General features: G+C 39.0%; 1 protein-coding gene across 1 annotated transcript in view; it reads right to left on the bottom strand.

Annotated features, from left to right (window-relative positions):
* Positions 1-1,171: 1,171 nt before the first annotated feature.
* LOC100724248 (zinc finger protein 345-like) overlaps positions 1,172-12,828 on the bottom strand; it is a 65,027-nt gene continuing 53,370 nt past the window's right edge. The window contains exon 5 of the mRNA XM_063233837.1: positions 1,172-1,953. Within this exon, the coding sequence (XP_063089907.1) occupies positions 1,922-1,953 (32 nt within the window). The 3' untranslated portion in view covers positions 1,172-1,921. The remainder of the gene's footprint in view (positions 1,954-12,828) is intronic.

Here is a 12,828-nt window from a genome sequence, read left to right as displayed (position 1 = left end):
TCTTGCCCAATGTCCTTCTACTGCATTTGAGGCATGGTCCATGGGGGGCCCCAGGCAGCTCCACCTTGTGTCAGTTTACCTATCTCAGAGCTCTAAGTGTCACTGTTATCTCTGTTATTGAAAACACCAAAAGCCCTATTAAAGAGATCTCTGTGGGGTTTGAGGGTCAAGTTTTGCCTATTGTCTTGGGATCTGGTCTACAGCAGAAGGTATCTATAGAATTTAATTAAGTATGCAGGAGTCAAATAATATAATCAACAGGGTATTTATGACTTTAGTAACGGCTTCCCATAAGGAGGACAAGGTCCAGGGAATTTTAGGAACTGACATGTTATTTATGTTATATATAAGTATCTCTTTATGTTATTAAAAATGTCTAATGCCATCTGATTTTTGGAGGATGGCCTGTTCCATTAATTTTTACCTTTTTATTTAGGAGAGAGATCAGCTACAGTGTCATTTAATGTTAGTTGAATATATAATTACCTCTTAATTTTAGTTGTTAAACATTTAGGAGATTGGTAACAGTACAGAATAATATAGGCAGTATGCTTAACATAAAACATTAAATGGCTATCAACCATGAGCATTTTAACATTTGAACACCGAAGAAATTTGTGAAACATCTCTAAGCATATGTCTGGATCTGAAAGAAAACATTTGCCATGACTGGAACACAAGAAAAAGGCAGCAGAAACAATCAGAATTTTATACATGAAAGCATGAATACACCATTGGATCAGCAACATTGAGTTGTCTGCTGCAATCTGTTGTGTCTGTCTCTGTGCTAGCAGCCAGAACCATACCTGCAGCCAGAGCTGCACCGGGGCTTGGGGGCGGGAGATGGGACCGCTCTGGTGAAGTGAGCAGGGCGCAGCCCGCAGGGTGGGGGTGGAACATGAAGGGTGGGTGGAGCATGACCAGGCTGGGGTTGGAGTTCACAGAGTGGGTGGGGCATGCACTAGGCATGCAGTGTGTGGGGTGGAGCTGGGACTGCTCTGGAGACGTGAATGGGGGGGGGGTGGAGTGTGTAACTGGGGTACATGTGGAGCTGGGACTGCTCATGGGGCACATGACGGAAAGCTGGGATGGTGCAGAGCTGGGGCACTGCTTGAAGCTGGGACCCCAAACATAGCTGGGGCACGGTGTGAGAGCTCAGAGCAGCTATGCATATCTCCCAATACTGTTTGGGTGCACCTCCTCCATCTCGGCAGGGAATGGGTTCGTGCATGCCAGGGGGAGGGGATGTGGGGAGGAAAGAAAGGGGGTGCTGAGAAAACTCTGAAAGGCTGTCCTCAATGTGGGGAGGGGGAGGGATGATGGAGGAGTGGGAAAAGACATATTCTTAAAATAAAGGCTTAAAGATAGGGAGTTTTGTAAACTTGTCATCAGTGTGATAAACTATAAATAGGTATGGTTTTTGGGGGGAGGAGGGACAGGAAGTGGTCCCCAAGACAAAATCTGGTGTGGGGACAGGCCCACAGAGTCACGGTCAGGTGAGGCAATGGACCATGATGCCTAACCAGTCAGATCATCGCCTTTCCTTGTAGACAAACAGTAATCAGTAATTTAGTTCCAAAGCTCATGATTTCTCGGGCACCAGTCACCGGGACCTTGAGTGGATTTCCTGTGGATTTTAGTAACTGCTCTGCCTGTGAGAGCTTAAAAAGTTCTAAAAGACATGAGAGTTTTCCAGTGTGGGGCCTGGCCCAGCGGTCAAGTATTCTCTGGAGGTTGCTCACCTGTGGTAAATGAATTAGACCGGTGTTGTTTGCAAACCAGCAGTGACAATTTTAGCACCTCGCAAGTGTTGAGAAGTGGGGAATTAATCCAGTATGCAGTCAGTCTGTGAACAGCAGGAGGCTCACTAGCAGACTCTCAGCAGGGGACTCACCAGCAGTCTCTCTTCTGCCATTCCTGGTCAGGGAACCATATGATAGAATTGTGGTGTGGCTGAAAAGATAAGAAGTATGAAATATAAATCAACTTTATTTTAAGAATGTGGGGAGATACCCCCCAACCCACCAGGGTCTCCAGGGGCTGGCATTCTCTCCAGGGTCTGGCAAACTCTCCATCAGACATGTGGAGTGGGGTTAGCTTAGGTTTGGGGTGGTGCCTAAGGGGCATTAGTCATGTGCAGTTATCCCACTGGTATTCATTTCGTGCCACAGGTAAATTCCTGGGGGGAGGGAGATAGAGCTAAAGATAGAGCCCCCTGGTTCCTTCCCCAAGGCTTTACACCAGCTATAATGTCCCATCTGTTCAAAAATCCTTTCAGAGTGAAAAGAAAACCCACACTTTGTGAAAATATCTTGGCCAACTCTCCTCAGACAAAGCACTTCTATCTAGAACATATAAAAAATTTTAAAAATCATCAGACCATAGTGTTCAAACCCAACATCCAAAAATGGGCATTTGACATGAATACACACTGGTCTCCTGAAGAAATAGAAACAGCTCTCTGGTACCAATTAAAAAAAAAAAAAAAAGAAATAGAAACAGCAAATAAATACATGAAAAAATGTTCAACATCTTTGGTCATTTGAGAAATACAAATTAAAATAACACTGAGATTCCACCTCACTCCAGAAAGAAGGGCCAGGATTAAGAAAACAACCAAAAGAAATGCTGGGAAGGTCATGGGGGGAAAAAAAATGCTTGTGCATTGCTGTGGGAGTGTGGACTGGTGCATGCACTGTGGAAATCAGTGTGAAGGTTCCTCAAAAACTGGGATTGGAGTCTGAATTGACCCAGCCATCCTCCTTCTGGGCATGTTCTCGGAGGACCTGAAAATCTCATAGCACAGTGATATATATGCACCCATGTTTATAACAGCATAGTATGTAATAGTCAAATTTTGGAAACAACCCAAAAAGCCATCAACTGAGGAATGGATAAAAGCCATGTGGTATTTGTATACAATGCAGTACTAACCAGCTATAGAGAAGAATCACATTGATGTTTTTATAGGTAAATGAATGTGATGAGACAATGCAACTAAGTTAAATATATCAAGTTCACATTTGAAAATACAGTGTTGTGCCCTATTGTAAGATAGTCAGAGTAAACAAGATCTGAAATTTTTAAAAAACTATTCTGAAAGTGATCGCACTCTGAAATGGCTTTGGAAAAATATAGGAATGCAAGCAGCCAAATTGATGTTAGGTATTTAATTAGCTGAGTTCAGTGACCACCCACATGGACCCATTTCAAAGTGTCACCAAGTGGCCCTGAACTGGAAAATTACAAAGGTTTTCAACAGAGAAACATACAAAAAACATCCTGTTCAAAACAATTTAGCTAGACTCTTACAATAACATTAGGTTGACACCTGTATCCTGCTTCTTTTGCTGAGCAGGTTAGTTTTTTTCTTATGGGTACAACTAATTTTTCTTTTCTCATTGGACTTGTAGCCTGAGTAATTTTCCATTTTCCTGGGTCAAATACAGCCACTGAATAATGAAAGCCTCAAGATTACATCATTTATGCCAAGATGCCACAATTCATCATTGGCAATGTCTACCTGCATATCATATATTTGAGTTACTCTTTTTTCCTCTCTTTTCTACATCACTTCTCATTATGTACACAGATATGCTTCCCTTTTACCATTTTCTCATTTATTCTCTCTTCCATAACTCTCCAATTTAATTTTTGCATTTTTACCTATTTCACAATATCGATAATATATTTTGATATTTACTGGCACTTTCAATTTCTCATAGCAGAAAAGTTTGAAGTTGACACATTAGTGTTGGATTTGTTTTAATGTAGAATATGGTTTCAAGGTGCATATATTTACCTGTAAAAGTCTCAAGGTTTTCCTACTTTATTGCCAAGTAGTACTTAATCATGAAATACAAATTTTTATCAATATCTTGTTTGATGGACATTTCGGTTGTTCCAAGATTTCACTATTACAAAACGTGCTGATATATTTCTGTGATACATTTTTAAAACTTCTCCACAATAGGTACCCAAAAAGGAAATAGCTTTGTTAAAAAAAACCTTTAATCCTGGACCTTCGAGGAATGTTCCTGCGGATTTCCAAATTCCCTGCCCTAGTCTAGACTTCTGTAAAAACATTGGAGAAGGGTTCTGTATTTGTCACAGTACAATAACTCTTACTATTGGTAGATGATCTGATAATAGCTCTATTTTCTGTAGACAAAATATCAGTGTTTTAATTTGCATCTGTTTAATGATCAGAGACATTTAACAATTTTTCACATTTTAATTTGTATTTGTGTTTGTTTTCAGAACTGTTAACTAATTGCAGATGCCCATTTTTTGGTTGAGTCTTTAAATTTGAAAGCATCTAATTTTTATTGATTCTTTGTGTGTGCTATGTATTATTTCTTCAGCTTCATCTCAAATGGCTAGAAATTTTTCCCACTCTAGGATGTGTTTTTACTCTGTTGGTGACATCTTTTGCTGTACCGAAACTTTTAATTAAGCAAGTTTCCAACTGTTAATTCTTTGTATTTTTTAATGTAGTCAGGGCTACTTTTCTTGACAAACAATTGTTTGTCTACAAATATATCTTCAATAGTTCTACCTATTCTCTCTTCTAGCAGATTGGGTGTTTATGCCCTAATATTTAGATCACTGACCCATTATAACTTTGGCTCAGTTCACAGTGATCAACATGGGCTTGGTTTTAGCCTTTGATGTGTGGAAAGCCAGGTTTTACAGATCTATTTACTAGAGAGGATTTTTTCATCCAGTAAGTATTATTAGTTGCTTTGTCAAAGAAAAAACCAAGTGTGTTTCAAGTAGTTTTTACTTCATTTTGTTATCCTCATGTTTTCTGCTTTGATGGTACTTTCCTGCTTTTATCTGTCTTGAACTTTTAAATATGGTAATTTGATGCCCTTTACTTTTGTTGCCCAGAATTGGTTTTGATTTTATAAGGTCTCTTCTGATTCCCAAGTAACTTGAGGAATGTTTGTATTGTCTGGCACTGTGAGGTATCTAATGGTCTTGCCTTTGGGATTCCCTAAAAGTGTATAACAATTTTTGGAGTATACCAATTTTACCAAGTTAGTTCTTCCTATGAAAATACAAAGGTTATCTTTGCATTTCCCCATATCTTGTTTATACCTCTTTTTTCAGAGCACTGTAGTTCAAATGGAGAGCTTATCTGCTTTCCTTGTTAGATTGAATCCCAAGTACTTCATTTTTGGGGACAGCTATAGCAGGGTATGGTTTACCTAACATTGCCCCTGTGAGTTTGTTAGTTTTATACCTCAATGATATTAATTTTTGAGTATTTGCCAGGTGTGAGGTATACAGCTGAAGCTAGTTAGTAAATGTACAATCTTTTGGTAAAGATTTTGTGATCATCTATGTACAGTATCACCTGCAAATAATAATTTAATTTTCTGTTTTTATACTTTATTTATTTTATTTTTGTCTAATTGCTCTAGCTAATGTTTCCAGATCTCTACTGAATAGGAATTTTGATAGTGGATATCCTTGTCTTGTCCTTGGTTTTAAAGAGAAAGCTTTCAATTTTTCACCATTTAATATTGGCTCTTGGTTTTGCATAGGTGGTATCTTAGCTAATTTTCATTTTATGTCATTTTGGGGGAAGCACATGGCACTGAAAATTAACGAAATTTTATTTAGCTCACTATTTGTAGAGGTTTCAGTCCATAATCAACTGGCTCAAAGATAGTGGGGCATGGCACAGGAATATTTCAAGGCTTCTACCATAACAAAAGAGTAGCCAGAGCAAAAACTGAAGAAGAGCAAGCCTTTTTTACTCTCTTAGATTGGAGGCATGATACACTCCCTCTCCAGGGGCAGGCATAGCACTCACAAAATCTCTGTGTCCTCCTTTTGCACAGGATGAGGATATTTACAAAGGAAGAACCCTGGCTCTCTGCCAAACCTCTCAGTTAGACTTTTAAACTTCTCAAGTTGACAGAATGTATCGAGCACAACTGATGGCTTTTACCAGATTGAGATAAAGAACATCTATCAGTTTTCTGTATTTTTTATCACAAATGTCTCACAGTTTTTCAAATTTTGTTTCATGTGTTGAGATGATCACAGTTTTATTATTGTTTCTGTTAATGTGGTGTAGTATTTCTATTGATTTATGTAGGTTGAGCCATTTCTGCATATCTGTGATGAACCCTATTTATTCATGATGTATAATATTCTTGATGATTTTATGAATTATTCTTTCCAGTATCTTGCTGAGAAGTTTTGAATCTATGTTCCTTAGAAAATTTGCCTGTAGTTTTGTTTTCCTGATTGGATCCTTCTCCAGTATTAGGAGTAGAGTAATATTTATTTCCAGGACTTTGGGAATATTGCTTCCTTTTCAATTAATTAAAGAATATGACAAGTAATGGCATTAAATTTTTTCTAATTATCTTGGGAAGTTCTACAGTGAATCCATCAGGAACTGGGCTTTTCTTCATTGCTACATTTTTAATTGCACTTTGAATTTTCAGCCAGGTCTACAGGTACATGTCAGTAATCTCAGAACAGTTAAGTCTGATGGAAGATGATCAATGTTTGAGTCCAAGTTGGAATACATAGTGAGGTTAAATCCACACTGGACTCATCACACCTTACCTTAAAAATAAAAACAGAGAAATAAATTTGTATTTCAATGAATGATATTGAGTCACTTAGCATTTTGATTCAGCCTTGTTAATTTCTATGTACCTAAGATTCTGTCCATTCCTCCATTTTTCAATATTATTTGGGTAACATTTCACAAAATATGTATTGATGTTATTCTGCATTTATGAAGGATCTGTTGATTTCACTATTCTTTTTCTTCTTCTTTTATTTATTATTTTGAAGGTAGTAAAATACAACAGAATAGGACAGAACAATGCCAACTGAGACAGTGTACTGAAATTGGTACAGAGCTTCACAGAAGGTTACTGGGATAACAGTAATAGGTATCACAGTATATCTCATTATCTTCACAATAGTTGTTCTTTCAATCACATATAGCAAAATAAAGTGAAGTACAGAACATTATAGAACTTATCAAAACAGAACATTGAATAAAACAGCACCATTAACTAGAATAAAGCAAAACAGTATTAAAAATATTTGCCTTCAAAACGATGGTAGAATGAAATTCCCCTTATTTGCTATATTGCATATGGTCAGCCTCCCAAGAAATGCTCAGATCTCTGGTTCCCATTTGCTAAAAGAGGGCAGGGGAAGTAGGATGTTTGACTCTCAGCCCTTGCACTGGTAGGCTGACTATTGCTTACCAGAGAGACGAGCTGGTTGTTTGGTTTCCCAGCATCCTACGTTCCATCATAGTGTGGATCCCAGGAGACACTGGTGGCTCTCCACCTGGAGGGGCTGCAGCCAGTCACACCATAGCTGCTTGCCAGGGAAGCCAGCTGGTTGCTTGGTTTCCCAGATTTCTAACATGGCATGGATCTCAGGAGATGCTGGTGGTTCTCTCTCTGGGGTGGCTGCAGCCTGCCACACCATAGCTGTTTACCAGGGAGGTGAGCTGGTTGCTTGGTTTCCCAGAGTATTAAGTTCCAATATGTCATAGCTCTCAGGAAATGCTGGTGGTTCTCCCTGTGGGCAGCTACAGCCTGCCACACCACAGCTGCTTACCAGGAAGGTGAGCTGCTTTGCCTGTTTTCCCAACATCCTAAGTTCCAACATGATGGAGATCGTAGGAGACACTGGTAGTTCTCCCCTGGAGGGGCTGCAGCCTGCCACACCAGAGCTGCTTGCCAGCAAGGCGAGCTGGTTGCTTCTGGTTTTACTGTTTGAGTGAACTTAATCTTTTCTAATCTTTTTTGATATACTGGAATAGAAATACTACATGGCATGTTGGTTATGGTAATAAGTAGAAATATGGGGCAGGAGAGTAATCCACATGTTGTGGGTTGTAAAAATTGACAGTGTGCTCTCATGTATTATATTCCATGAAGTACATAACATAGACATGAAACAGATTTCATGTTAGATGATTCTACAGAACTGACAATTTATCTGTCTATTCATAATTAAGACTCTGGCAAGCTATAATGTTGATTGCATTATGGGTATCTAATGCATTGTTTAATTATTTTTTCCTATCATAGGTTTGCAGCAACCCAGCCCTATCAGACTTTATGCAGCTTTTGTAATAGAAAACACAGTATAAAACACCTCAAAATATTTCCATGTTAAATGTATTGTAAAAAATAGTAACAGGATACCAATAGGGACTCATGCATACACCTTGCTCAAAATATGTTTGAAAGCATTTGCTTTCAACCATACATTAAACATTTATATATATTAAATACTATAGGATTTGGTACCCAGAGCATACGCGGGTTGAAACCCAGCACACAGGGAAGCATTGTAACTTTGCTCCCAGGTGGTAATACCATGCCTTGCATCTGAAATCATCCAAGGAGACATGAGAGGTCCAAGTGGTCCTAACTTGGCCTTGCCTAGTGAACTCCAAGTAGCAACCAGGGGCCCAAATTGAATCCTGGGCCCACTGCATGCACGGGCCAGAGCAAGCATAGGTTGAAACCCAGCACACAGGGAAGGCTTGGAACTGCATTCCCAGGTGGCAAAACTATGCTCCACATCTGAAATCACCCAAGGTTGCTCAGGAGGTTCAAGGGGGCCTAAGTGGGCCACTTTTAGTGAACTCCAAGAAGTTGGCAGGGGCCCAAACTGAGTCCTGGGCCCGGAGCATGTGGGGGTTGAAACCCAGCACAGAGGAAATACTTAGAACTTCACTTCCAGGTGGTAAGATCATGCCCTGCATTTGAATCACCCAAGGAAGCTTGGGAAGTCCAACGGGGCCTATTTGGGCAACACCTAGCAAATGCCAAGCAGCTGGCAGGGGCTCAAATTGAATCCTACACCCAGAGTATGCACATGTTGAAACCCAGCACACAGGGATGCCTTAGAACTTTGCTCTGAGATGTAAGACCATGCCCCATGTGTGAAAACACCTAACAATGCTCGGGAGCTACAAGGGAGTCTAACAAGCAATGTGCAGTGAAATCCAAGAAGCTGGCAGGGTCCCAAATTGAGTCCTTGGCCCAGAGTGAGCATAGGTTGAAACTCAGCACACAGGGAATCCTTGGAACCTCACTCACAAGTGGTAAGATCACACCCCAGGTCTGGAATCACAGGAGGTCCCATGGGAATCCCCACATGCCTAATTAGCCCAAGCCCAGTGAACTCCAAGCTACTAGTTTTTGCCAACTGTCTGCCATGTGAGGCAAAATTGGGCCAGATGATTCTCAACACATGGAGGAAGTCTTGAAACATTGCTTGAAACCCAGAAATATAGGAAAATGACAAAATTAAAGAACAAAATGCAATCTCAAACTTCCAGTCCAACCCAAGCAGCCTAGGAGACATGGACACAGAAGAAAATATAACCCATACACCTGAAATGCCTGAAATGATATCAACTGAAGTAAAGAAACAACTCTGGAAGCTATAAAAGAACTAAAATCAGAAATAGTCTCCCAGTTAAAAGAAGAAATGATAAATGTAATGAAAAAAATGCTGAACACATCTAAAGAAGACATAGTTAAAAAATTAGAGGAACAATGCAAAAAGATGGAAACTCTGAATGAAGAATAAAGAAGCAAACAGAATATATGACGCAGATTCAAAGAGATACACAGGAAATCAAAATTTACATTGAAAATTGGCAAAACCACCTCAGTTAAAGTGAAAATAGAATTTCAGACTTCACACACTGCAGATATAATGAAAGTAAAAGAGAGTGGGGAGGCAGAGCTTTTGCAAAAGTGAGGGGACCAAGAGGAGGAAATGGCACAAAGGAGGAAATGGCACATGAGCCACACCAGGAGAGAAACACAGTCACTGTGTACTGCAACCAGTGATGAAAAACACTGCAGAAACAGAACTTGAGAAGCCAGCACAATGGCCTGAATAGCTGCCAAGGATGCAAGGTGACAGGGCTAGTGTGGCCATCACTTTGCTCACTCACTGATCTGCTCACTGTGCTGACTGAAGAGCTTCCTTCCAGGCCTCCTGTGCCTTGCTGCACACTGCACTGGAGACAGATCAGGTAGTCCCCACCTGCAGGCTCTATAGGGAAACAGAGGCACAGAGGAGTAAATTCCATGGTGCTCACTGTGTGCAGGTCTCCTGTCAAGTCACCAGCTACTATCCAGGTGCTGGTAAGGTCTGCTTCTATGAAAAAGGCTGCATTGCTATTTTCCTATTTAATTTTGGTTGTTCTACTCTGGGAGAACCAACAACTGGCAAAAAGACAAATATTCATTGGAAGGTGGAGGGAAAGAGAACAGGGCTCTGAAGTAAGTTACAGGATGAGAGCAAAAGCTGAAGCCATCTGGGGATTCGTGGCTTGTGACAGGAAAAGCAGGCTTAGAACCAGCCCCTGGGGAAGGTGCTCTGAGGGCACAGGTCCCTGTGGCAGCGCTGTGGTCTCCCCCTCTTTTTTTTTTTTTTCTCTAAAGTGATTTTCTTTCTGGGATGCCCCTCATTCTGTCCCTTGGTTCTTTTATTTTGCATGCTTGAGCCATCTTGTAACCCTTCCTCAGCTGGATTTAAGTGCTGGATTCCATTGGCAATGGCTTCATTTAATGAACTTGAATTAATTTTGCTTTCCCTATGGAGATAACTGTGCTTCATTCTTTGATTTGTGTATAAAATGAAAAGATCGGAAACAAAAAAAAGAATTTCAAACTTCGAAGACATGACTGGAGGTAATAAAAAAGAAAGGAAAAAATTTTTTAAAACAAGGAACCAGAAATAATTGAACAGCAGCAAGATAATGCAAAAAAAAAAAAAAAAAAAAAAAAAAAAAAACCTGATAGGTATAAACAAAAAGGAAGGTGACAACACAAATGATATCAAGGGACTATTTACAGAATAGTTGAAAATTTCCCAAAATTTTGATGGAAACTGACATACAGATCAATGAAGCATATAAAACTCCAAATAACCATAATCAAAATAAAATTTTGCCCATATATATAATAATCAACTTCCCAGAAATCAAACATAAGAACAGAATATTAAAAGCTGCTAGAGAGAAGAGACAGATCACCTATAATGGAGAGCCTGTGTGGATGCTCATCACAAACAATGTAGTCAAGAAGATCATGGAGTGAAGTATTTCAGATCCTAAAGGAAAATGACTTCCAACTTAGAGTGATGTACCCTGCAAAACTGTCCTTCAAAATGAATGGAGAAATAAGATACTTCCATGACAAACAGCAGCTGAAGAATTTCATGACAACCAAACAAAACCCTGCAAAGAATACTAAAAGACATTCTAGACAGACATAAGAAAAAAACCACTAAGCAAGGCAAACAACTAACAGATTGGAAAGTAAAAAATCAATACCAGAAAGATATCCTGTAAAAAGTAAACAAATCTATTATCAGTTATAACCATTAATGTAAATGGCCCCAATTCACTAATTAAAAGAAACAGGCTGGCCGAATGAATAAGAAACAACATCCGACCATATGCTGCATACAGGAAATCAATCAAATCCAAAAGGAAGCTCATAGGCTGAAAGACAAAGGATGGGAACCAATACTCTATTCAACAGGATCCCCCCCAAAAAGCAGGAGTAGCCATTCTGTTTGCAGACAATGTGAACTTCAAACCAAGAATGATTCAAAGAGATAAAGAAGGCCACAGCATAAAAAGAGAAAGAGATGACAATCTTAAATATATATGCACCAAATTTGGGAGCACCCAGCTATACAAAACAAATATTAACAGAAATGAAAAATCAAATAAGCAATAAGACATTTATAACAGAGTTTAACATGCCATTGACATTAAGGGACAGATCAAACTAGACAGAAAATCACTAAAGAAATAACAGAACTGAATCACACCTGTGAATAAATGGACTTAGTATAGGTATATAGTTTTTCACCCAACAATGTCAGAATATACATTCTTCTAAGTGGCACATGGAAAGTTTCTAATGTAGAACATAAACTAGCCAACAAAATGCTTAAGTAAATGCAAAAGAAATGAAATAATCACATGCATATTATTGAATCACAGCAACATAAAACTAGAAACTAATGACAAAAGAAACTGCAAAAAATCCCACAAAAACCTGGAAACTGAATAATACACTCCTGAGCAATCAGTGGGTCACAGAGAAAATTAAAGAAGAAATTAAACAATATTTGTTTGCAGGCAAACAAAATACTAACACATATTCAAACCTGTGGGAAGCAATGAAAGTAGTCCTCAGAGGAAAATTTATTGTGGTAAACTCCCACATTAAGAAAACAGCACAGACACAAATAAACAATATGATGCAACTAATGTGGTCAGTCTGGAGGTTCCTCAGAAAGATGGGATTGGAAGTCCCATTTGAACCAGCTATCCCACTTCTGGGAATATTCCCAGAAGAACTGACAACATCATACCACAATGGTATATGCACAACCATGTTTATAGCAGCACAATTTATAATAGCCACATCTTGGAAACAACTTAAATGCTCATCAACTGAGGAAAGGATAAAAAAGATGTGGTATTTTTATATAATGAATACTACTCTGCTATAAAGAATGATCACATAGAGACATTCATAAGTAAATGGATGCAACTAGTGACCATACTCTGAAGCAAAGTAAATCCAGCTCACATGTCTAAATACCTTATAGTCTCCCTTAGTGTAATAAATGGTAAGAGTACACAAGATACAAAAAACTCAATGATGACAATGAAAGGATAAGAATCTGCTTAAAGGGGAAAATAATATCTAATTGAAAATGAGGAAAAAGAGAATTGGGGAAAGAAAAATGTCTAAAATTATGTAAATACTTAAGATAGCT

Source organism: Cavia porcellus, unplaced genomic scaffold, assembly GCF_034190915.1.
Source record: "Cavia porcellus strain 051 isolate PalLab524CR breed Dunkin Hartley unplaced genomic scaffold, mCavPor4.1 scaffold_23, whole genome shotgun sequence".
Lineage (NCBI taxonomy): Eukaryota > Metazoa > Chordata > Mammalia > Rodentia > Caviidae > Cavia > Cavia porcellus.
This window is presented reverse-complemented; position numbering and strand designations above follow the sequence as displayed.